This window comes from Mercurialis annua, linkage group LG4, assembly GCF_937616625.2.
Source record: "Mercurialis annua linkage group LG4, ddMerAnnu1.2, whole genome shotgun sequence".
Lineage (NCBI taxonomy): Eukaryota > Viridiplantae > Streptophyta > Magnoliopsida > Malpighiales > Euphorbiaceae > Mercurialis > Mercurialis annua.
The window spans coordinates 22,302,305-22,326,485 of NC_065573.1; the positions used below are offsets into that span (position 1 = coordinate 22,302,305).

Consider the following 24,181-nt stretch of genomic DNA (forward strand, 5'->3'; position numbering starts at 1 on the left):
AAAAACACAGAAATAGTGAAAACCTTATTGAGCTAGGCCCCATCCAAGTCGGCTTCATTGCTATTACAAATGCATGCATTTGATTAGGACCCACTACTTAATTTTGGATGATTAATGAACTTAATTACTTTTTTTTAGGATCAACTAAATATTTTTTTTGAAACTTAGGATCAACTTATTTAATAACATAATTTATCATTTTTGGGTAGAAAACGGTTTTTCACGTTTCAATTATAAAGGTAATTAAAAAAATTGCTATTGGTGGAAAACTCTCAATTTCTTTATATGCTCTTTTTTCTTTTTCTTTTTTATATCTTTCTACTAAAAAATAAAGATTATTGTGGTGATTATAAGATTTAGATATAAACTTTATTTTTGTAGCATTAAAGTAGGTGTTGAGTGGTGGTTGGTTCTATGTTCCTTTGCAATTTAATTGCTTTATCTTCAAACACTAGCATCCAACCACAAAAATAATAAATAAAACTATTTAATAAAAAAATAAAATAAAATAAAATAAAAAAAGAAAACAAACAAACTTATGAAAAAGACAAAGAGATATTTCTGATGAATTGAAAACTAAAGGGACCCCCCACACCCTCTTTCTCTATTTCATATACTTCTCATTATCATCATTATCATCTTTTTTTTTTCTTTCTTTTTATTCAAAAATAAAAAAATGTTTTTCAATTTGATAATCAGCTTTTTGGGTATTAGAAGAAGACATTTCCTCGTTTTTCAGCTGTTTGTATCTTCTTCTGACACATTTCAAGTTTTATTTTTTATTAATACAATTTAAATTCTCTTTTGAACTTTTTAAATTGTTATTAGTATTAATTAATATAATCTCTAATTTAACTGGTAATCTAAATACTTAAACACCTCATAATATTTTAATCAATCGTAAATTCATAATGTAAATTACCTCAAATGGCAAAAGCATTCCACCTGAATTTAATAGGCTTTGGTAAGATTTGAGTAAATTTTTTATTTTTTATTTTAGAAAATTAAATAAAAAAAGTAAATTTCAAAATCATTGTAATAATATGTATAATAAATGAAAAATTATAGTTTTTAATTTTAAATAATAATAAAAAGTCTTTCCACTGAGCCAACCGAAAGTTAACCAAAAAAATAAATAGTTAAATTTTTTAATTTATTCAGCCGGTTCGGTTAATTTAAATAATTCAGATCTCAAATCAAATAGATAACCAATCAAAAAAAAAAAATTGAAACTGAACTGACCGCACCTACATTTTCCACCGAACCGATAAAAAATAATTGGTTAAGTCAATTAAATCGGTCGGTCGGATATTTTGATGACCTATAGTGTTTTGAGTCATCAAATTTATATATGTGGTGATAATTAAATATATAATAATATATAGATAGATAGAGAAAGCATTGAGTATGCAGAAACACAGAATCACCATATAATTTAGGAAAAGCGAAGGTCAAATCACACAAGTTCCCTTCTTTTGATCCATTCGCAGGTACTTCAATCAAAAAGCCATGAAAAATAAGAAACATATAGAGAAGGAAATCAAAATCTTTCTTAATTTCACATATAAACATCACAATGAATCAGACCCACCTCCCATCTGATATATATTAAGTATTTTTCTTTGTTTGTATGTATATATATATATATATATAGTATATGTATTATGGATTGGATAATGAGTGAATAAAGATGGGTATCTTTTTCCAAGTCTTTTTAAGTACTGATCATCTTTTTTCCTTTTCAGTAAGAGAGTTTTTGCAGAAGCAGCAGAGAAATAGAAAGATTTTGGTCTCTGACATGAAGAGACTGATAAAATATTATTGATGATGATGACGATGATGTGTTGTTAAATAGACAGGTTAGTGTGTGTTCTTGATTTATTATTACTTTTTTGTACTTTAAAACCATACCTAGATTCCCTCTCTCTAAAAATTCATGGATTTTAGGTCATTGTTCTGGTTTCTTGATTTTATTAGCAGATGATGATGAAGCACGTGTATTCACAGCAGCTTCTAATTCTCTAATTATATATAAAAAAAACTAATACTATATTCAATCTCACTCTCTCTCTCTCTTTCTCTATCAATTAATTCATCTCTTTTTCTTTCCCTCTCCTTATAAAAGCTTTACCCTCTCCATATCTTATTCTTTCTTCTTCTTCCTCTAGGTTTGTGATGTTTCAACCAAACTCAAGAATCAAGATTTCAAGAACCAGCTCTCTTGTTTCTTGAAATTCATTTCTTGATTTGTCACTGAATCTTGAAATTCAGTTCTTGATTTTATTACTGTTTGTTCAACTTCAGTTCTTGATTTATAACTGTTTCTTGAACTTCAGTTCTTGATTTTGTTTGATAGTTTCGGTTCTTGATTTTGTTTGATAGTTTCAGTTCTTGATTTCTTTGATAGTTTCAGTTCTTGATTTTCTTTGATAGTTTCAGTTCATGATTTCTGATTTTTCACTTCCAACATATTAGCTTTGTTTTTTCTTTGATGGGTTGATCCAAACATCTACACTTATTAAGGTATATGTTTTTTTTTTTATAGAATTCAGAGCCTCGCTGAATTGTGTTTTTATGTGCATGTAAATTAAATAAAGTTTTTTTTTATTATTTTCATGCATAGATTTGATATATGGAAATTGAAGTTTATCTAACTAATTGACGTACGGTCTCTTTTCATTGCAGAGAGTACAAGAAAAAAAGTTCTGCAAATTTAGAAAAACCAAATCATTCTGATGGCGACCTACTTTCATGGCAACCCGGAAATCCAAGCAGCGGCAGCTTCAGCAGAAGGTTTACAGACACTTTTACTAATGAACCCTACTTATGTCCAATACTCCGACACACCGCCACCGCAACAAGCTTCTAACAACCTTATTTTCCTCAACTCCGCCGCCAACCACCTCTCTCCGTCGCCCAACACTCAACAGTTCGTCGGCATACCTTTAGACCCGAACACACATGATCATACTTCAAATTTTCATGGACTCATACCGCGAATTCATTACAATCTTTACAACCCAATTGACCCTGCTTCAGCTGCGCGTGAAACTCCACGCGCTCAGCAAGGTCTGTCTTTGAGTCTCTCTTCTCAGCAGCAGCCTGGATATGGGTCGCAGGCTCAAGCAGTTTCCGGTGAAGATATGAGGGTGTCCGGCGGGTCGGTTTCTTCTGGTTCGGGTGTGACAAATGGGGTGTCGGGTATTCAAGGAGTGTTGCTGAGCTCTAAGTACTTGAAGGCAGCTCAAGAATTGCTTGATGAAGTTGTTAATGTTAATAATAATGGGATTAAGAATGAATTATCCAAGAAAGGTAATAATAGTAGTAACAATAGCAACAAGGCTGTTGGTGAGTCATCAGGTGGTGATGGATCAGCCGGCGGCGGAGGAGATAACTCCGCCGGAGGCAAAAGAGGAGCTGAGCTTTCGACCGCCGACAGGCAAGAAATTCAGATGAAGAAGGCTAAGCTTATTAACATGCTTGATGAGGTATGTTATTGTTCATACTACTGACTATGAGTTTTCTCAAAGAAAAGACTTTAGTTTTCAATTTTCAAAATTGATAAGACATAAAGTCTTACACGAGGTCTCGGATTCGAATCTCATTCGTTCGGAGAGATTTATAGTTAGCGTCGGCTCTATATGAGAAAAAGACCGACGGAATGATGTTTTTTTTTATGAAAATATACTATAAACATACAATTTTTGGAGTTTCAGAAGTGTTTTTAAAAATTAAAATGAAATAAAACATAAAAACGTAGGATTCGAAAAGTTTCCGTGCAACATCTGTAAAATAAATGAGTACTGAAGTGTATTGTATTATGTTGTGATGTTCAGGTGGAGCAAAGGTACAGGCAGTATCACCATCAGATGCAGATAGTGATATCTTCATTTGAGCAAGCAGCAGGAATTGGTTCTGCAAAGACATACACTGCTCTTGCACTTCAAACAATCTCAAAGCAATTCAGGTGCTTAAAAGATGCAATAACTGGCCAAATTAAAGCTGCAAACAAGAGTTTAGGTGAAGATGACTGTCTTGGAGGAGGTAAGCTCGAAGGTTCGAGGCTTAAATTCGTCGATCATCATCTCCGTCAGCAACGAGCACTTCAACAATTGGGAATGATCCAGCATAATGCTTGGAGACCCCAACGAGGTTTGCCTGAACGATCTGTTTCTGTTCTTCGAGCCTGGCTCTTCGAACACTTTCTTCACCCGTAAGTTCTTTGTTCGCATCTCGCCATAGTCTTTTTTCTAAGTCTGTTACCGATTTGCTTACAGTTTCCTGTAATTTGTTGCTTCAGCTATCCCAAAGATTCTGATAAGCATTTGCTTGCCAAACAGACAGGGCTTACTAGAAGCCAGGTATGCAAATTACTCTGTTTTTACTTTGGGATTTCATTTCTTGAAACGCTTCAGAAACTATAAAACATTGCTGTTTTCTGTTTCAGCGTTTCTGAGATTGTCAACTATCAGATTTTATCAGTTGAGTTCTTATGCTGAATTTTTCTGTTTATCTCATAGGTTTCGAACTGGTTCATCAATGCTCGAGTTCGACTATGGAAGCCGATGGTCGAAGAAATGTATTTGGAAGAAATTAAGGAGCAAGAAAGGAGTGGATCGGATGATAAAACAAGCAAGAATGAGCAGAAGGAAAATTCTGCTTCCAAATCAGTTATGCAAGAGAAAAGTTCAGCTAATGAGATTCAAACTAAGAGTTTCAAGTCTTTTGACAGTTCCCCAAATCAGAATCCTTCTGCAATTTCAATGTCTACAGCTAATTCGACATCTCCCGTCGGAGGAAACCTGCGGAACCAATCCGGATTCTCCCTGATCGGATCATCAGAATTAGATGGAATCACTCAAGGAAGTCCGAAACGACCTAGAAGCTCGGAAATGATTCAATCTCCGACATGTGTTCCATCCATACACATGGATATCAAGCCGGGTGACTCAAATGACGAGCAGATTTCGATGAAGTTTGGCAATGAGAGGCAGGGTCGAGATGGATATTCATTCATGGGAGGTCAAACAAACTTTATCGGTGGATTCGGACAATACCCAATTGGAGATCTCGGAAGATTTGACACAGAACAGTTCACACCAAGGTTTTCAGGAAACGGTGTTTCGCTCACTCTCGGCCTTCCGCATTGCGAAAACCTATCCTTATCGGGTGCCCATCAAAGCTATCTCCCCAATCAGAACATTCGACGAGTAGAACTCGGCGAACCGAACGAATTTGGAGGCATAAACACATCAAATCCTCACTCATCATCTCCGTATGAAAGCATCAACATTCAGAACAGAAAGAGGTTTGCAGCACAATTGCTACCGGACTTTGTGGCGTGACGAGAAGGGGCATGATTGATGAAAAGAAATGTTTCAGGATCTCTTTCGCACTATTTCCCGCCGTTTCGACCATTAGTAGGGAGAAAAAGATAATGCAATGGTGTAGTGTAAAGAAAGAAGAAAAGAAATTTACATAGTATAGGTCTATACATTGGCATAGAACCATTTGAGTTCATAGATAGCATAGGATTTGAGAGTATATAAATATTTATATATGGGTTGAGGACTGTATATTAATTATTTTTGTAAGTTTTGAAGATGAACATATAGATGGATTGATGTCATAAGAATTAATTATTGGGGTATACTTATATATTGATTGTGGTGTCAAATTTCTGTATTTTATCAAATAAACACAATCATTGCTTCACTCTTAACTGTTTATTACAACTTTACCTCCATTAATGTTCAAGGGAAATTCATTAATCGCAATTAGAGTTGTGTGAAAACCAAAACCGAACCAAATAATCGAAACAAATCGACGAACACGGTTTGGTTCTATTCAATTTGACATTATAAAAACAAATCTAATTTTCAGTACTGTGACTATCAGTATCAGATGTCACATTCTAACCAAGATAAGTTTTATGGGTTAAAGTTAAAAAGAAAAAAAGTTTGATGTATGTATGATGAATTTGGATAAAGTGGTTTTGCTTTAGAAAAGCTAGAAAGAAAATGAGGCAGCAAAATGAAGTCAGCAAGAGTTATATATCATGTAATATTAAAATAAATAAAAATAATAAGTTTGTTTACTAGAGATTAATATGAATAAAATATAGGGATCATATTAAGTAAAGAACAAAATATGTATTTATTTAAAAAGATTGCTTGTTTGCTAAGAATGTTGATACCTTTGACCAAGACTATCTTATACGTTCTACAGTGATAAGCCCCTCCAGATATTCATTCTGAAATAAAAAAATAATTGCGAGGACGAATAGAATATCGACAAGTTTCATATTGATTAAATAAATAATTTATTGTTGTATATTATTATAGCATGTCTGTGTATGACATGGCATAAACTTCCCTACTTATCTAATTTCTGACCTAAGTATCTCTCTATGTCCCAGGCCAGTTGTCACCAGAAATATCATCTTTGCAAATCTAATGATTGAATTCATAATTGAGCCAACCCTAATTTCACACTCACCATAGGCATGGTACCTGTGAAGAAAAAACTGAATTTCTCGAACTCGAGCCTGCGTTTCGGTTTCGGTTTTTCGTTTTCATTCATGAAAATATTTCTGAATTCTACAATTTCATATTGTATCCTTTAAAAAATTATTTTGATATTTTCTGTTTCGATACTACATAAGAAACTGGTATATGTCGGAACGAATCGTTTGCTTTAATCAAACAAAGCGAGGGGGCCTTGGTTGGCCCCCCCACTTTTCACAGCTAAAATGATGGCACAAAGCCATATGGATTGATGGAAACACAACTATTTCTTAACTGAAAACTTGAAATTAAACATGAATTCAATTGTTGTAGAATTAGTGATATTCACAATTGCAGTTTTTACAAGCAAATATAACCTATCACTACAAAATTTACAAGCCATAAAATCTAAGTTTGTATCTGAACTATCAGCCTGGTACCGCAGCTACGGATATGCAATTGGTCAGCTCGGTTATTCAGTTTTGTTTGGTTTTTGCACACCACTAACTGCACCTACTCCGACAGAACTACATTTCTATTAACGAACCATGTGAAGTTAATTGAACTACAAGGAGGATTTGACTAATCTATCTCTAATTGAAAGACAGAAAAGAGCTTACTTGAAATTTTCATTTCCATTGGGGATACTGTGGTTTTGCTTTATATCTGCTAGTCTTTTCTTGGCAACCTTGGATCTGTAACACCACACCTCGAATGCCTCCGTAAAGTCTGGATAACGAATATGCTCATTTCCTAACCATTCGGTCAAAATCTCCGCCTGATCACCTGAAGGTAAGGCAAGGACTAACGAGACAAAAATGGTTTCCAAAGACTGCCATAGTTCACTGTCAACCTTAAGCTCCATAGCTTCGTCATTATTAGAGGTCACAGCATCGATTAAAGGTTTTGTAACCCTCACAAATGGAAGCCAAATCTTTACCATGTGAAAACGTTTTGCAGTAGCCAAAATAACAGTTCCGTATGCTATTGCTTCCAAAACCTTCGCTGCCACCTCGATAACTTTCAACTTAATCTCAATTATTTCAACTGCTGAACTCGCGTGCTCAACAACTCCGAGTATGTTATCTGATGCATCTACCCAACAGTTGACAAACTCAAACATTGTTTCCATCTTACTCAAAATTTGACAGGACCATGACAGATCTGAAAGATGAGATTGAAATGACCGCATTTTTTCAGATTCACAAACTGATTCGCCAGGTGTACAGAGTAAAGCATCCGATAAATTGTTAAATCTGGTGAATAGTCCCCTCACGCACTCTTTAACAAATGATTTTATCTCATCATCAGCAGTTAACAGAGGAACATCATCATCTTCTGAGAGCATGTACTCAAGCTGCTCTTGTGCAGATGTTTTAAGGTCATTAATGGGTAAAGGTGGCGATGATGTAGCAAACTTAACGGCTGTCAGAAAAAACTTCCTTATAGCAGATGGATCGACTGGTTGGAGACGGGCAAGAATAGGCTCTGCCTGTGACCCCATGACTGGTATGATCCTTAGAATCTCTTCCTCCTCAGCTTCTTCCCATGGGACTGCTTCCAGGTAATATACACAAGCCGTAACAATTTGCGGGCACCCAAGCTCAACAGCCACCTGTAGAATACCAAGGGCATTCTTCACGCCATGCCATATGTCCTCGGTTGATCCATCTATAGCAACATATAGAAGGCGAAGAAAATTGACATGGTGATCAAGTTCTGACTCTTGGCAGTGAACTTCAATGCAGCTTCGTGAATCAACGATCTGGCACGTAGGCCAATTCTCAGAAAGACGCTCAGCAAAATATTTGCTCTTCTCTGCCAGGATGTGAGAGTGACAATAAAGCCAATCATCTCTGCCTTCCTCTGTCCGTAGCCTGACTACAACATCACTGGTTGATCGGTCACCAATACAACTCAGTGCCTACAATTCAGACAGCCAGATACAAGGGAAAATAAATGAATAGAAAACTAGACATGTATTAATTACACTGCGAAAACTGAGGAGAAATATAATAGCAATTTATAATGTGAGCCCAAGAAAATTGTGCGATATCACAGCATTTGCTACTGCTTATTAAATTACGAGTCGCATTACACTGAGACTATGACAGATAATAATCAAATTTATACCATTTAATATTTCACAATATTCTTACAAATGTCGTGAAGTTTAAAAGAATAGGTCTGTTGATTTTCATTGTACTTTTACAATCATACAAGAGGGAAGGACAAGTGCTGTAGTGTAACTGTGGAACAGAACAAAATAAAATAGCAACAAAAACAGTTCAAGTTACTCTCTGGAAATCATTTCATCCGAAGAGCTTAAATCCACAAACACAAAGAAAAAAAAGAGAAAAAACCAATGTCCCAGACTTGATTATTGAACACGTTTTAGCTAAATTGAAGAATTGTATGCTAAATAACAATAATCAAGCAAGAAACCCTAGTCTCATAGCAAAGGATTTGTAAATCATTATTAGTTTTTGATTAAAGAATGTAAAATTAAAGATTGCATCGTGATGAGAAAGCTGAAATTCTAGGATTTGTGTTTCCGTCATAGTTCAAAATATACATATGAGGATTGGAAATAACAAAGAAACAAAAAAACTTCAAGAAAATCATAAAAGTTAATTGTCAAGAAAATCTTCATTTATCTTTATGGACCTATTCTCTATTCAATTTTATCTAGCCAAATAGATTATATAAATCATAGACACCAAAAAATAAACTACATTCAAAATTCTAATAATTTTAAATCCACATATATCCGAGCAATACCTAAATATGATGAAAAATAAGCAAATAAAACTTACAGAAGAACCCATGAAAGCAACTCGCATCAACACGGATTTAATTCAGGCATTATGGCTCCAGTAAACGAATGAGAATCTACAAGCATTGAAAGAAACTCCAATTAGGGTTTCTATATTCAAGAATCTACAAGCATTACGGCTCCACTATATTAGGGTTTCTACATTCAACTTACAAAACACAAATGCAAAGTTTCCAAGATTACATATTAAGTCAAAATTACCAGAATTAAATGAAAAATTGAATTGAGATTCTCACCAAAAGAAAACTTTTCTTGTTCGGCAATAATAGCTCCCTACAAAGACATTATTTAGCAAGAATTATGAGAATAATAAAATGCGTTCTTTGAAAATAAGCATTTGAAACTTTGATTAGAAGAAATGTTCGATGAAAGAAAATAAAACCTAATTGAGGATCGTAAGAATGGCGTTGAACTGATTTTGAGTGTGTAGCTGTATATAAAATGTTACTCTGCTCTCTCGTCTCTCTTCTCTCTCTGCAAGTGTGAAGTGGGGCGATGGTGAGGCATTTGTGATATTGGGCTTTCATCCATAACCTGTCCTCAATGTTCATGCCCAAATTTAGATTTAATTTGGAGGTCTTTCCAAAAAAAAAATCAATTTGGAGATTTTTAAAGACTAGTTTCGCATTACGTGTTATACACGTGGCTCGTAAGATAACTTGTCAATGAACATATTAGTAAATTTATTATAATTATATCAATTTTTTATTTATAATTAATATTAATATTAGTTAAGAATTTTTGTAAAAATAAATATAATATATTCGGTTATTAACTTTTTTTCCATACTAAATTTATTCTTTTTTTGGTTTTATAATAACCATAATGAAATAATTAACTTAATTTTAGTAATAATATCCTTAAAAATAATAAGATAGAAATTTGAATAATATTATATTGACCAAATACAGTATTTTAATTTTATAGTTCAATCAAATTAAAAGATAGGTATTCCTACTAATTTGGAGACAATTTAGTTATTTTTTACATACTAAAAATTAAATTGGAGATAATTTAGCTACCTATTCTAATTAGGACTTTAGTTACAATAGTGATTAATTAAATAACTAATTAGTTAATGACTATAAAACCTTAATTTAGTAGTAAACTAAAAAGGATTATTCAGTAAATTTGCATGTCGCTCCCTCATCCGTGCTTTTATATATAGTATAGATAGATATGCTTTAAGTCTAAAATGTTAGGATAAATATAAAAATTACTTGGTAATTGCATATCATATAGCTTGAAGATACATCTCAAACATATTACTCAAATATCTCTTTCATACATTTACAATACAAAAATATTAAAGAAAAACTTTTAGAGAATATTGTTAGACTCATCTTAGATGAAAAATTATACAACACAACTGTTGCGCCATGTTATCTGTGAAACAAACTAATATAATATATTAGTCATGTAAAAAATTAAATATTAAAAAAATAAAAAATATTTATAAATTATAAATTTTCTATCGCGAATACAAATTTGTTGAAAAAATAACATAGTGTCACAGTTGTATAGGAAAAACATCCACCTTAATGGCTAATCTTATGTTTGTGCCTATTTAGCATAATATGTCGTTATTTTTTTTGTAAGCCTATCCGGTTTTCAGGGGTTCGCCCTGACTAATCCGGATCGGACCTACGTCACGCACTTGACATGGTGGGTGAGTCTATCAGTGGGGATTAATATTATTAATTTTATTCTAAAGGAAACTTTTACAAAATTTTAATATTACTAATTTATTTTAAAAATTATTATTTAAAATTTTTGTTTTAGAAATTTTGTAATTACAGATACTAATGTTGAATATTCTTTTTATTTGCGAACATGATTCTAAGTATTTTTGGAGAGTATGATAATTCAGAATTTTTTTACATATAGCTAACGAGGTCTTCAAGAGGTAAGTTTTGATTTTAATTATGAAAAAATCTAAAACGTTAAAAATTTAAATGTTATTTAATAAAATTTAGTTTATTAAAAACATTATTCGTGTTCAGCATTGATTTTATGGGCTGAGATAGGAGTAGAAATACTCCTATTCCCTAGTTGTTATCCATGTTGATTTTACACATTTATCTATACTTTAGAGCATAAATGCCTTATTATTGTGCTTGAGCTATATTCAAGGTCACATGAGTAATATTGAAGAGCTTTGAGCTTAATTGGAGTATTTTGGAGGTTACCGAAGAAAATAGGCTTTCAGAGCAGACTTTGTGACTTACAATCCTGACCCCACTGTATTAAGTGATGATTTTGGGATTCTTAGAGGCTTCTAATTTATTTATGTTCTTCATAAAAATTGAAGTAAACACTCTAAACGTTCCAGGGAATAAAGAAGCAACTCATTTTGAGATGTCTACGACAAGCTATAAACTTTTGAAGAGAGCATAAGTTCCATACTTTCAATTTTGAACCCTTCGAACTGATTGCAAATTTTACAATGTTAAGAGACCTCTATTTAATTTGTGTTCTTCACAATAATTAAAGTACACATCCTATCTCTTGAACCCCTATCACCTAGAGCCCTACCTTATGAACCCTTGTCCTATACTTCACAGCTTACTCAAGAATCCCATACTATCCAATCTAGTCAACTTTTTAGGAGAAGTTATAATTTGAGAAGACCTAAGGTTATTTAATGTCGGGGGACATTGCTTTGCATGTAAGTTATTTGTTATTTGTTCAATATTGGAATGCTTTGTATGGTGTCAAAATGTAGTAATGTTTTGCTTTGTTAACAACCTAGTATGTTAGGGGGGAAACATTTTGCTGCTAAGAGTTCCATGGCTGCTGATCCAAATGTTAGATTCTCTATCCCAAATGAGACTGACGTTAGAAAAGATAGAATTAGAACCTTGAGGTCGAGCAGTGGATCTTCAAGAACAATTTGTTTCAAAGGAAGTGAATATAAGGTTAAGTATTCAACAAGTCTACCTTTTAAGCCAAGAGGGGGATTAAAGTGGCAATGAGTTTTTGCTGTCAATGGATCATAGTTAGAAAGACAGAGGAATGAGGATGCTACAATGAAGAAAAGGAAAAATAAAGAATACTATGTATTTATACTGGAAATAGTTTGTTTATGATTTTGTTTTTGAAATTTCTTTAGGAACTCTTTTTGTGATTATGATTTTGAACATTTTCTAGTTTGCCTGCCTTCCAAAATAATTTTTTTTGTAAGTATGACTTTAAATATTGTCTAAGTTGGTGCTTAGATCATGGTGCTGAATTTTAAAAGTTCATGATGAACTATTAATGGTTTAGGAACTTGCTAGTTCGAGGTGAATGTTTTTCTGTAAATATACTACTTAGTAGGGTGCTCTTAATTTTTGAAAGTTCATGATGAACTTGGGACCTTTTTGTAAGTATCAAAACTATTCTATGTTAAAAGATATTCTCTATTAATAGTGAATAAATTGTTAATGAAAGCTATTATTTGTTACTGGCCATAACCTATTTTTTGTCAATGAAAGCTTTAGTTGTTCATGAAAGCTATTGTTTGTCATAAATGAATACCAATTGGGGATATTAAAACTTGGGGATCACTAAGTTATCCCAGAATTATAAAATGAGTACTGAGTTTCAAATCGTTAAGTAATAGTCACTAGCTTATCAAGATATTTCAACGGGATGTTACCGAAGCCTAAATGCACCATTATTTTGTGTTTTTGCCTACATGGCTCGCCTGAGTTTAGAATAAATTTATCTCTCCTCAACATCCCACCCACTCTCTGCCACCTGGTGCCACATAAGCACTCCTCACTCTTTACCCTCAACAGTAAAAAAAATGGGTTAACACAAACTCTTCATTTTCAGACCTAAATCAATTCCTCTTCTTCCATTGAAACAATAGAACGCTAAATTAATTCCTCTTCCTTTTCGTTTTTTGTCCAATTGTTGATTGTTTCAACATTTTTTATTTCGATCGTAACCCTAATTTTATGCTATTAGAAATCTAATTTTACTTATCTTCGATCAAAAACCCAAATTTATGCTGCTAACTTCGTTGAAGACATGGACAATCAATGGAGAATTCGCTTACATGGATTTGCACCTCTAGTTTATGGTAATTTCTTGTCTATATGCACTGTGTATAGTATTTTACTCTACCATCGTATTTCTTCTGCTAACCCTAATTTCAACTTCTTCGTGTAGCTCCCAATTATGAATACTTCAATGTACGCGTTCATAAAATTGTAATAGGACCTGACATAGGTTATGATCACTCTATAATAGGATGTATTGACTATTGTATTGTGTCAACTTGTTCAATGTCTGAGCTTGTTAGTAAGAGTCGGATCCTAGGGTTAGGGTTAGAGGCAGAAGAATATAGGTACTACTATGTCTGGGATAGAGATTTGGAACAGTTAATACCTGTACAGAATGATGAGGATGTTAAAAGAATGATATTAAGTATAAGTGAAGGTGAAGTGGTCGTAGATGTGCATGCTTTCTTGGAAATGTTTGATGACATTGAAGTTGGACCAGAGGAGGATGGTGCTGACTGTAACTCTAAAAGTGGTTTGGAAGACTCTAATTACAACTCTAATCACAGCTTGAATAGGGATGGGAATATGCAAGCAGAAGATGAACTTGTTGTTGAAAGAGAAATGGTAGAGAGTGAAGGTGTAAATGAGATAGTAGATGAAGATGGTCTTGAAGCTCATGGTTATGGTACAACTCAAGGTACAGTTCAGGGTACAGCTCATGGTGGAAGTCAAGGTCAGAATGAAGATGTTGATTTTGATTTTGCAGTTTCTGATGGGCTTCAGTCATGCTCAGATAGTGACCCTGATGTGAAGTCCTTAAGGCCTAGGTTTTCTGAGTTTGATGAGGACAATATGGAAGATCCTGAACTTAAAATTGGGATGAAGTTCATAATTTTTGGGCAGTTTAAAGAGGCAGTTAGAAATTATGGAATTAAGAACCGGTATGTGATGAAATATAAGCTTAACAACAAGACTAGATGCAAAGCTTTACAAGAAAGGATGTCCTTTCTACCTTTGGGCATCACATATGAAAAAAGAAGTGACCACAGTTCAGATCAAGTTAGGGAAACTAGAGCATCAATGTACCAGAGATCACAATATCAGACATATGAATCCTAAGTGGCTGTCAAAACAGTATCTTGAACAGTTAGATCTGATCCTTATTGAAGTCTAGATGGAATTATGCAAGCAGTATGGAGTAATCAGAAGGCTAACAACAGTAGAGAAACTGCATACAAGTCAAAATCCATGGCTCTACTGATGATCAATGATGATGAAGCTGAAAAAATGAGGAGCCTAAATGACTATAGATTGAAGCTAATAAGGACACATCCAACCTCAATAGTTATGTTTAAAAGAGCTGAGGGTGTATTTCAGGCCATGTATGCTTGCCTTGCACTAGGGATGGTTTTTTGGATGGTTGCAGAAGGGTAATTTCAGTTGATGGTTGCTGGTTGAAGGGGTTATATGGAGCTGTGGGTATTGATGCCAATGACTGCACCTATCTTATAGTATGGTATGTTGTAGACAGAGAGACTAAGGAGAACTGGATGTGGTCTCTTGGCCTACTAGCAGATGACCTGCAAATATGCAACATCTATAAATGGTGTTTCATGAGTGATAGGCAAAAGGTATGAACTCTTAAATTGCATGTTATAGTTTTTGTGAATTATTAATGGCATGTTATATCATTTGTAAAATGTAAACTGTAAAATGCTAATTGTAAAATGTTATAGTAAAATGTTAATTGCATGTTAGGGTTGATATGCTTATGTCTGATGATGCTTTATGGATTGGTATTTATGTTGATTTGCTATGCTTCTATCTCATTGTGTTACATAGAATTTGATACCTGTCATTGAAACTGTGTTCCCTCATGCTGAGCATCGTTTTTGTGTTAGATATATCCTTACAAACTTTAGGAAAAGGTTTAAGGGAAAGGCTCTTAAGGATGCACTTTGGGCTTGTGCTAGAGCAACCTATGATGTTGCATTTCAAAAATGTTTAACAATTGTTAAGGACATCAACATAGGTGCATATGATTACTTGTATCACATAGTTCATAGTAGATGGACAAAAGAACACTTTAAAATACAATTTAAATGTGATATGCTATTGAACAATCTATGTGAAAGCTTTAACCATGTGATTCTGAAAGCTAGAACTAAGGGGATAATAATAATGAATGAGATGATTAGGACCAAGTTGATGGTTAAGATTCCCCAGAAAAGAGATGCAATGCTGAAATTGAACAATATATACTGCCCTAAGATTCTTAAAAAACTTGAAAAATCAAGGCAAATCAGTTGGTATTAAAGAGAACAATTTGATGGAGGTGATACCTATCAAGTGTTTGGTAATGATGGAAGTTTGTGGTAGACAAGAAAGAGATGACATGTGCTTGTGGGAGATGGAAGTTGACAGGCATACCCTGTCATCATGCTATAACAGCAATGAATGAGAATAATGACATCCCAGAGAATTACTTGCATAACTGTTATAGGGTGTCAACATTACAAGGATCTATAACCATCTTCTAAGCCCTAATAATGGAAAAGAATTGTGGCCAAAGAGTCTTGATCCACCTATAACACCTTCTGCCCTAGTTAACTTTAGGAGAGGGAGGATACAACTTCTTGTAAGATTGGAAGAAGATGAACAAGAAAGGTTGCAAAGTGGTATGACTAGGAAGGGTCAAGTGAGTAGGAGGGGTCAAGTGAAGACATGCTCAAGGTGTGGTAAAATAGGGTACAACAAGAGGAAATGTGTATATGTACCTTTACAGCATGATGCTCCTAATGAAGCTGATGTTGGATCTGGGACTCAGCCTACTCCTCCTCATGTTGATGTTGCTGGATCTGGGACTCAACCTGCTCCTCATGAAGCTGGATCTAGGATTCAGCCTGCTCCTCCTCATGAACCTGCTGCTTCTCATGAACCTGCTGCTCCTCATGAAGCTAGATTTGGACTCATGAAGATGGATCTGGACAGCCAAGCACATTTGTTGAACTGGATCCTGAACTTGATGTTCCATTGGATGTTATAGTAGATGAAATTGTTGCTACAATGGAACAACAAGCTTCATCTGTCATTAATCCTAATACTAGACTTGATGAGATCCCATCTCAGCAGAGTGTATCTTGGGTGAAATATTTTCTCTTTAGTATATTGCTCACATATACTATATTATGTTCAATTATTTTCTACGATTAAAATCTTGTACTTGAAGGCTTTGTCTAATGGCTAAGCCTTTCACTTATAAATTCGAGGTTGAGGTTCGATCCTAATTTTCGCAGGGCGTGTTTATCTGGTCTAAAAATAGTTAAGGCAACTAATATCTGCTAATCTCCACTAACAATTAAATAGATTAGGTATATCTCTGGTAAAAAAAATTAAATTTTTCATTGAAAGAATAGTCAAGTGGTAATTCTTTTTAAAGCGTATCAAAATGTGAAAGATTCATTTTTCTTTAGAGCGTGACTGTAATTTATTATGCAGTCCATTCAAACTTAGACTTTTTTAAATTTAAATGAGAAATTTATTTTTATGTTAAAATTTGTTTATTTGTAAATGCAATTATTATAAATTATATTTATTAATGATTATAATACAAATTGCTTCATGTTTATTAAAAAATTAAAGTTAATTATGAATGGATCATAGATGGTGATAGCCAGTGGGGGAGCCACATACATAATAAGAGGATCATTTGTTCCTTTTCTCTTTTTAAAAATTACAATTTGCTATATAAAATTAGTTTTTATTTGTTTTAGTTATTGATGGAGTCTGCCTTCTGATCCGGTGAATTAGACCTGCAAAACAGGATAAAAGCTAACCGGACGGTGGTTGTCCGATTAACTTTCCGATGCTAAAGTCAGTTTAGAGCTTTGAGCAGTGTTTTGAGTTTTTGAATGTAATTGTTTGTTTAGGCATACCTCATGCTCTTTTTATAATAGATGATTGCATACCTAGTAGAGTTGTAGCAGGAAAGTGAATACTATTTTGTAGGGTTTGACCCTGATTAGAAGTTATCTTCCTTATTCAGACATGAGTCCTATTTAGGAACGTCTTCCTAAATAGTCTCGTCTTCCTAAGTTAGATTTTATTTTCCTAAATTAGAGTTTATATCCAAATAGATAAGATACTCGAGAATGTTCAGTAGATTTTATAATCCGTCAATCTCATGGTCGACGCGCTTTGTCCGGGTCCTTGGAGATTCAGCATTATTCTTGTAGGATAGGTCGTGGCGGATTATAGATTCGGCCACCTTTTTTGTGTTTGGCCCTTCGGATGAGAGTCCAGTATCGTCTGAGAATGGATCTCCTGCTCGGCTCTATTATAGTTAAAATAAAATTCGGTATCCATCAATTACTTAGAAAATATTATATATGATTTTTTTTTAATTTTAATAAATTTTAAATTTAATATATTATTCAAGCAAATATATATTTTGCCCCTTTTAATTTTAATTTTTGGCTACGTCTTTGGTGATGGCTGTGGTAAAAGATTAGGATTTCCGAGTTATCTCTTCCTCAGACAAATTAGCAAAAGCAATAGTGCATATGAAACCAATCATTGTCCAGTTATTAAATATTGAACCCAACCATTGACTATGCTTATTTGACTGAATATACAAGTAACCATGACCTATTGCTTTATTAGCTATGGAATTCAATGTTATATTAATTTATTTTTTCCAAAGCAATGTTATATTAATTCACTTAATTGATCGATAATTTTAAAGTAAATTATTTTAAAACTCCTCATATCTATTATATTTCACAGTTTAATATTTTTATTTAAAAATTAAACAATTAGATATCTCAATTTTGATTCCGTCAACAATTAAGGATTCTGTAATTTTTTTTAATAATTTGATATTTATTTTCAAACGATTTGATACATTATTTTCAAATATATTAACAATTTGGTACACTTTCAATTATATTAACGATTTAATACCTTATTTTCAAACAATTTGATACATTACATTGCATTCCATTAACGATTTGCTACCTATATTTAACAAAAAGTTATAAGTGTTTGCAAAATAAGAACTGAGGTACCAATTTGTTTGATTTTTAAATAAAAAATATTAAATTATGAATTATGACAAATGTTAGAAGTTTTAGAGTAATTTGCTCTTATGTCACTTTGGTTGTTTTTTTTCCTATACAAGTATATATTCATTTTTTTAATTATTGTTTGTCCATTTGAAATTCACAACTTGCATTGGATATGATTTGATACAATATATTTTCTTCAGTTATAATATTTATCGCAATTAAAAAATTATTTCGATTCATTATATTTGTCATGTTAATATATCAAGCAAGTATTTCTTGCTATTTTTTTTAATTTCATCCTCTATTAGTTTATTGCAAAAGTAGAATCACACAAATAGAAATATAGTACTAATAAATATGAACAAGTTTCAAGATAAAATTAATATATAAAATATAGCCTATAAATTAAGACATAATAATTACTCCCTCCGGTTCATAATATTTGTCGCATTTGATTATTTTACATAAATTAAGAAACTAATAAATATATCTTGATTTATATATATATTTACCAAATTGTTCATATTAATTACCACTAGTTTTATATTTGACTAGTTTTTTTAACCTTACTAAATTATTTATAAGTTTTTAAATTTTTTTGAAACTAATATGACAAAAATTATGGACCAAAAGAAATTTTTAAGTGCGGCAAATATTATGAATCGGAGGGGGTATTTTCTCAATTTTTTTGTTAAAAGCAAATGTTATAAATATTATATACCGGAGAAAGTAATAAATAAAAGTATAACATCTCTAAATAGTAATAAAAACTATATACTAGAAAATAATTACATAGAGATTTAAATTATGTCATATTTTAAAATAAAATTATAATATATTCAAGGGTTAATGTCATAAAAATTCACCAACTTTACACGTTTTTTCATTTTAATCATGCAGTTTAAATTTTCTCATTTTCATGCACAAACTACCACTCTTTTTTTTCAAATTCATGCACGGTGCTGAGGTGTTACGGGTCCATTGGTATAGTTCTCTGAGGTGGAATTGTACACCAATAAATAAGTGCCACCTCAGCGCCGTGTATGAATTTGAGAAAAAAATGGTTATTCGTGCATGAAAATGATAAAAATTAAACTGGTGTAATTAAAATGAAAAAATATGTAAAGTTCGTGATTTTTTTGATATTAATTATGTATTTCAAATTATTTAATTATTAGTTACTTTTTATGTAGACAGTAAAGATAAAGAATTACTATTTAAGTAGAAAAATATAAAATATATATTAAAATCTTAAACATATATTATTTCGAGATTTTCACAGTTCCTTTTGAATGTGTAAAGTAATGGGTTGAATTTTTTTCTATAAATAAGTTATAATTAAGATTTCAACTTTCTTGAAAAAAATAAATTAAATTAAACTTAAGAGTAAGTTTTAAGGGTTTTTTCGGCATAATACATTTTTGGGTCCATGTATTTGTCATATTTATGGCATTGAATCCCTCTATTTCTATTTATCAACAATAAGCCTTTAAATTGTTAATTTTAAAAATATTAGGCCCTTTAATTGCAAAAAGTGACACCAGTGTCAATTCAAATTGAAAAAATCGATTTAGGAAATTATTGTCAAGAAATTATTTGGAAAATTCGTAATGCTCAATTTTCGGAGGAAGAACAACAAATATCAGAGATTTAGTCCACAAATGTTTTCTTAGAGCGGCTTTTTTGTATAGTTGTTCGGACTTTTTTTTATTCTTGTTTGGATTTTTTCCGTGTTCCCGATCGTATTTTGATTTGACTTTTTATTTAACTCTTTTCAGAACCGCAGCTTTTAGCATTCCGCTTTAATTGTGCCGCTTCTTATGTGTAAGTTCTTGAATCTAGTATTTTTGTCACTTTTTGTGGCTTTTTAGTTCAATTCATTCATAAAAAAAAAAAAGAAACAAAGAGTCAACGCGCCCTCTGAATTTATGACACAGGGTCATTTAATCCGATTTGTACTTTTTTGAGCAACTAACCCCAAAACTCTTCATTTTTGGGTCAGATTAACCGATAATTTATATTTTTATTGCAAAAAATAAGTTTAGGATAATTTTATCGCATCTCTCACGTTCGATTTGCATATTACGCATTTTAAAATACAATTATGGGGTAATTTAACCCAAAAATGAATAGTTTTGGGGCTAGTTGCTCAAAAAAGTATAAATTAGGTTAAATGACACCGTTTTACAAGTTTAGAAGGTGCGTTTGACCCTTTATCTATACTATATATAAAAGCACGGATGGGGGGGGGACAAGAAATTTACTGAATAATCCTTTTCAGTTTACTACTAAATAAAGGTTTTATAGTCATTAACTAATTAGTTATTTAATTAATCACTATTGTAATTAAAGTCCTAATTAGAATAGGTAGCTAAATTATCTCCAATTTAGTTTTTAGTATGTAAAAAATAACTAAATTGTCTCCAAATTAGTAGGAATAGCTATCTTTTAGTTTGATTGAATTACAAAACTAAAATACTATATTTGGTCAATATATTATTTTTTAAATTTCTATCTTATTACTTTTAAAGATAGAAATTAATAAAATTAAGTTAATTATTTAATTATGGTTATTATAAAACTAAAAGAAGAATAAATTCAGTAACGAAATTTTTTTTATAATCGAATATATTATATTTATTTTTATAGAAAATCTTAACTAATTTAATATTAATTATAAATAAAAAATTGATATAATTATACTAAATTTATTAATATGTTCATTGACAAGTTACGTTACGAGCCACGTGCATAGCACGTAATGCGAAACTAGTTCTAAAAAAAGTCCAGACACTGGATTCTACTAAAATTTAAAATGAAAAATAAATCTCCACCATACTAACAAGCATGAAATACATACACTTCATTTTTCGTTATAAAAAAACATAATGTCTATAAAATTGACAATATAGGGGTTAAATGCTGAAAGTAAAATGTCAAGGCCCAAAAGTGGACAAATATATATTTTCAAATATGCGTTTTGTTCGGCTCAAATGGAGATTAGTCTGAACGTAAAAAGTTTAAATGTGACGTTTTGTAGTTTGGATCGGTTCAGAAAACTTGATGTACTCTTTATCAAAAAATATGTGTTTTCCTTTCATTAAAATTTAAATTGAATAAAGAAATATATCTAATACGAAATTGACATGAGAAATACCATTTCATGATAGTATATAAGGCAAACAAAATTACACCAAGCAATGAAAGTAAAGTTTGAGTAAAATGTATAAGCCTGCAATTAATGATTGGTCTAACAAATGATTCAAAAACAGTAGTATCAAATATACATAATTAATATTGCACTTAATATATATAAATAATCATAGCCATTATTTTCTTTAATTGCAAATTAGCTGTTACCTGTATACATTCAATTATATGTATAATTCTTCCATGTTCGGATTTTGTTTAATTTAAAATTGAGCCGAATAGATTCATAAAAAAAAATCAGTATATATTTTTATTCACACCACTAAAATCTAGAACGTTTAAGAAAAATGAATTTTATATTCAAAATTATTGTGCCTTCGTCATAAACTTTAATAGTTTCCTACGGTTAGTTGATAATTTATTTTATTGAGTTTTTTGTATTTAGTAAAAAGATGAAGTGTTTAATTGTTAACAATAAAGTAAATTTGAGTACTTTAACTTGTTTTTATGGTAATTTAGTCTAAAATTAGAGATTTTTTCTAAAATTATCTATCTCGTTTAATCAAAAATTTATATTGTTTATAAAAAAAAATATGAAGTTTTTTTTTAAAATTAGAATTAATTTATCATAAAGTAACTTAAAATATTTTTTTTTTATTAATTAGAACTTTTTTTAAAATATAATTGACTCAAATATAAAATTATACTCAACTGACTAAACTGTATATTTTATTATTTAGTATATAATTTATAATTGGGAAATAATAATTCATCTTGCCATAAATGTATATATTTTTTTTAAAAAAGCCTATATTTGATTTTTTTTTTCTTTGACCACTATAACGCTCTAGACACATGGGAATATAAGACTGACCAGTAAGAATAGACCATTCTCTCAAGAATATCCAAAAAATTCAATTTTATATCAGCCGCAATCTCTTACCAGTCTTTAAAACAAAATGATTTTTCTTTTTTCTCTTTTTCATATTAGTTTCTTCATCATCAACCTCTGCTTCAAAATTCTTTATTTTCTAGCAAATTAAATTTATCAGTTTCTTTACATTTTTTTGTTAGACCAATCATAAAATTATTTCATGGATGATATTGAAATTCCTGAATATTTCATATGTCCAATTTCTCTCCAAATTATGCAAGACCCCGTAACAATTTCAACTGGTATAACCTATGATCGTGATAGCATTGAACATTGGCTATTCACTACCAGAAATACAATTTGTCCAGTCACCAAACAATCTTTACCTAATGATTTTGATTTAACCCCTAATCATACTTTACGTAGATTAATCCAATCTTGGTGTATTGATAATGCCTCTAATGGAATTCTCAAAATGCCTTCTCCTAAACCTTGTCTTGATAAATGTCATCTCCTTAAACTTATTAAAGATCTTCATCTTCCCCGTCGACAAATTAAAACCCTAATCGAGTTGGAGTTTCTCGCGGCGGAGAACGAGAGGAATCGGAAGTATATGGGGGAGACTGGATTGCCTAAGGCTTTATTAATGTTCATAGTAACATGCTTCAAGAAAACTCAGATGGATGGAATTCAAGAAGCGGTTAGTATTCTTAAACTTATTCGAGTTTCTTCGAAGGATTCGAAGGAAATTCTCATTGAAAACTATCAGATTATCGAATCTTTAACATGGATTCTAGGGTGGTGCAATGATAATTGTAATATTATTAAATCTCATGCAGTTTCAGTTCTTAAGATGGTTCTTGAAGATGCAAGTTCGAGTGTGTTAGAAAGGCTTAAACCTAGTTTTTTTCAAAGTGTTGTCGGTGTAATAAGAGAAAACATAACTCAACAAGGCCTTAATGCAGCTTTAAAAGTGTTGTTAAACGCTTGTCCATGGGGGAGAAACAGGATAACGATGGTGGAATCAGGAGCGGTTTTCGAGCTTATCGAACTCGAATGGAGATCACCGGAGAAGAAGACTACGGAGTATATTTTAGGTATATTATTTCATCTATGTTCATGTGCTGACGGTAGGGCTAAATTCTTGAGTCATAGAGGAGGAATTGCTATGGTGGCTAAGAGAATATTGAAAGTATCTCCGGCCGCCGATGATCGAGCCGTGTTAATTCTTGCAATGATATGTAAATTCTCAGGGACGAACATGGTGGTTCAAGAAATGTTGAATGTTAAAGCTGTGTCGAAGCTTTGTTTGATGCTTCAAGCTGACTGTGCTCCTTATTTGAAGGAGAAAGCTAGAGAAATTCTCCGATCACATTCTGAGGAGTGGAAAAATTCTCCTTGTATTGATATTTCTATTGTGGTAAGGTAAGCCAAGACGAGAGAAGGGTAGTTTCGGAACATAAATTAATATCGCGAAATTAAATATATTTAATTTATCAAGATCAAAATAAATTCAAAGTTTTATAAAATTCGATCAAATTTGATTTGATATGAAATCGTAATTTTTGTATTTATCTGATCTTAATGAATGTAAATTGAAAATAGATGCTACGACTCTATTTTTTGAGATTGATAAGACACTCTTTTGTTAAAATTATATTTGGTTAAGGTCGGAGGAAATACTGCTTAGCGCTGAAACTCTTCCGTATGAATCTATAAAGTGTGAGAGAAAAATAATATTCTTCTTGGTTTTGCAT

The 24,181-nt window shown here is 31.9% G+C and overlaps 4 protein-coding genes across 8 annotated transcripts; 3 read left to right on the forward strand and 1 right to left on the reverse strand.

Annotated features, from left to right (window-relative positions):
• Positions 1–1,381: 1,381 nt before the first annotated feature.
• Positions 1,382–5,715, forward strand: LOC126679162 (BEL1-like homeodomain protein 1). 3 transcript variants are annotated; one of them, XM_050374110.2, is made up of 6 exons: positions 1,382–1,490; positions 1,746–1,859; positions 2,686–3,488; positions 3,837–4,213; positions 4,301–4,361; positions 4,521–5,715. In XM_050374110.2, exons 3-6 carry the CDS (start codon positions 2,736–2,738, stop codon positions 5,343–5,345), a joined length of 2,016 nt encoding a protein of 671 aa, XP_050230067.1. In that variant the 5' UTR covers positions 1,382–1,490; positions 1,746–1,859; positions 2,686–2,735; the 3' UTR covers positions 5,346–5,715. The 3 variants fall into 3 exon arrangements, with proteins under 3 accessions (XP_050230067.1, XP_050230069.1, XP_050230068.1); XM_050374112.2 differs by lacking the exon at positions 1,382–1,490 and having other exon boundaries at positions 1,663–1,859; XM_050374111.2 differs by lacking the exons at positions 1,382–1,490; positions 1,746–1,859 and adding an exon at positions 1,914–2,523.
• A 1,077-nt stretch (positions 5,716–6,792) lies between these two features.
• On the reverse strand, positions 6,793–9,884 carry LOC126679163 (BTB/POZ domain-containing protein At3g05675). Of its 3 annotated transcripts, XM_050374113.2 has the most exons (4): positions 9,725–9,884; positions 9,579–9,615; positions 9,323–9,398; positions 6,793–8,430 (listed from the first exon to the last, which is right to left on the reverse strand). In XM_050374113.2, exons 3-4 carry the CDS (start codon positions 9,347–9,349, stop codon positions 7,123–7,125), a joined length of 1,335 nt encoding a protein of 444 aa, XP_050230070.1. In that variant the 5' UTR covers positions 9,350–9,398; positions 9,579–9,615; positions 9,725–9,884; the 3' UTR covers positions 6,793–7,122. The 3 variants fall into 3 exon arrangements, with proteins under 3 accessions (XP_050230070.1, XP_050230072.1, XP_050230071.1); XM_050374115.2 differs by lacking the exon at positions 9,579–9,615; XM_050374114.2 differs by having other exon boundaries at positions 9,579–9,884.
• Positions 9,885–14,516: 4,632 nt separating this feature from the next.
• On the forward strand, positions 14,517–16,380 carry LOC126678443 (uncharacterized). The gene is made up of 5 exons (XM_050373341.1): positions 14,517–14,716; positions 14,761–14,965; positions 15,177–15,366; positions 15,632–15,758; positions 15,855–16,380. The coding sequence occupies exons 1-5, from the start codon at positions 14,517–14,519 to the stop codon at positions 16,378–16,380; spliced, it is 1,248 nt and encodes a 415-aa protein (XP_050229298.1).
• A 6,184-nt stretch (positions 16,381–22,564) lies between these two features.
• LOC126679164 (E3 ubiquitin-protein ligase PUB24-like) lies at positions 22,565–24,127 on the forward strand. The gene has a single exon (XM_050374116.2). It carries the CDS (start codon positions 22,645–22,647, stop codon positions 23,851–23,853), a length of 1,209 nt encoding a protein of 402 aa, XP_050230073.1. The 5' UTR covers positions 22,565–22,644; the 3' UTR covers positions 23,854–24,127.
• The last annotated feature ends 54 nt before the right edge of the window (positions 24,128–24,181 follow it).

Coding starts and splice junctions, on each gene's coding strand:
- LOC126679162 (XM_050374110.2), top strand. CDS start 2,736: ATGGCGACCTACTTTCATGGCAACCCGGAAATCCAAGCAGCGGCAGCT. Junction 3,489..3,836: donor TTATTAACATGCTTGATGAG/GTATGTTATTGT, acceptor TGTGATGTTCAG/GTGGAGCAAAGGTACAGGCA. Junction 4,362..4,520: donor CAGGGCTTACTAGAAGCCAG/GTATGCAAATTA, acceptor TTTATCTCATAG/GTTTCGAACTGGTTCATCAA.
- LOC126679163 (XM_050374115.2), bottom strand. CDS start 9,349: ATGCGAGTTGCTTTCATGGGTTCTTCT. Junction 8,431..9,322: donor TTGCTTTCATGGGTTCTTCT/GTAAGTTTTATT, acceptor TCTGAATTGTAG/GCACTGAGTTGTATTGGTGA.
- LOC126678443 (XM_050373341.1), top strand. CDS start 14,517: ATGCAAGCAGTATGGAGTAATCAGAAGGCTAACAACAGTAGAGAAACT. Junction 14,717..14,760: donor GAGGGTGTATTTCAGGCCAT/GTATGCTTGCCT, acceptor GGATGGTTGCAG/AAGGGTAATTTCAGTTGATG. Junction 14,966..15,176: donor TCATGAGTGATAGGCAAAAG/GTATGAACTCTT, acceptor TGTGTTACATAG/AATTTGATACCTGTCATTGA.
- LOC126679164 (XM_050374116.2), top strand. CDS start 22,645: ATGGATGATATTGAAATTCCTGAATATTTCATATGTCCAATTTCTCTC.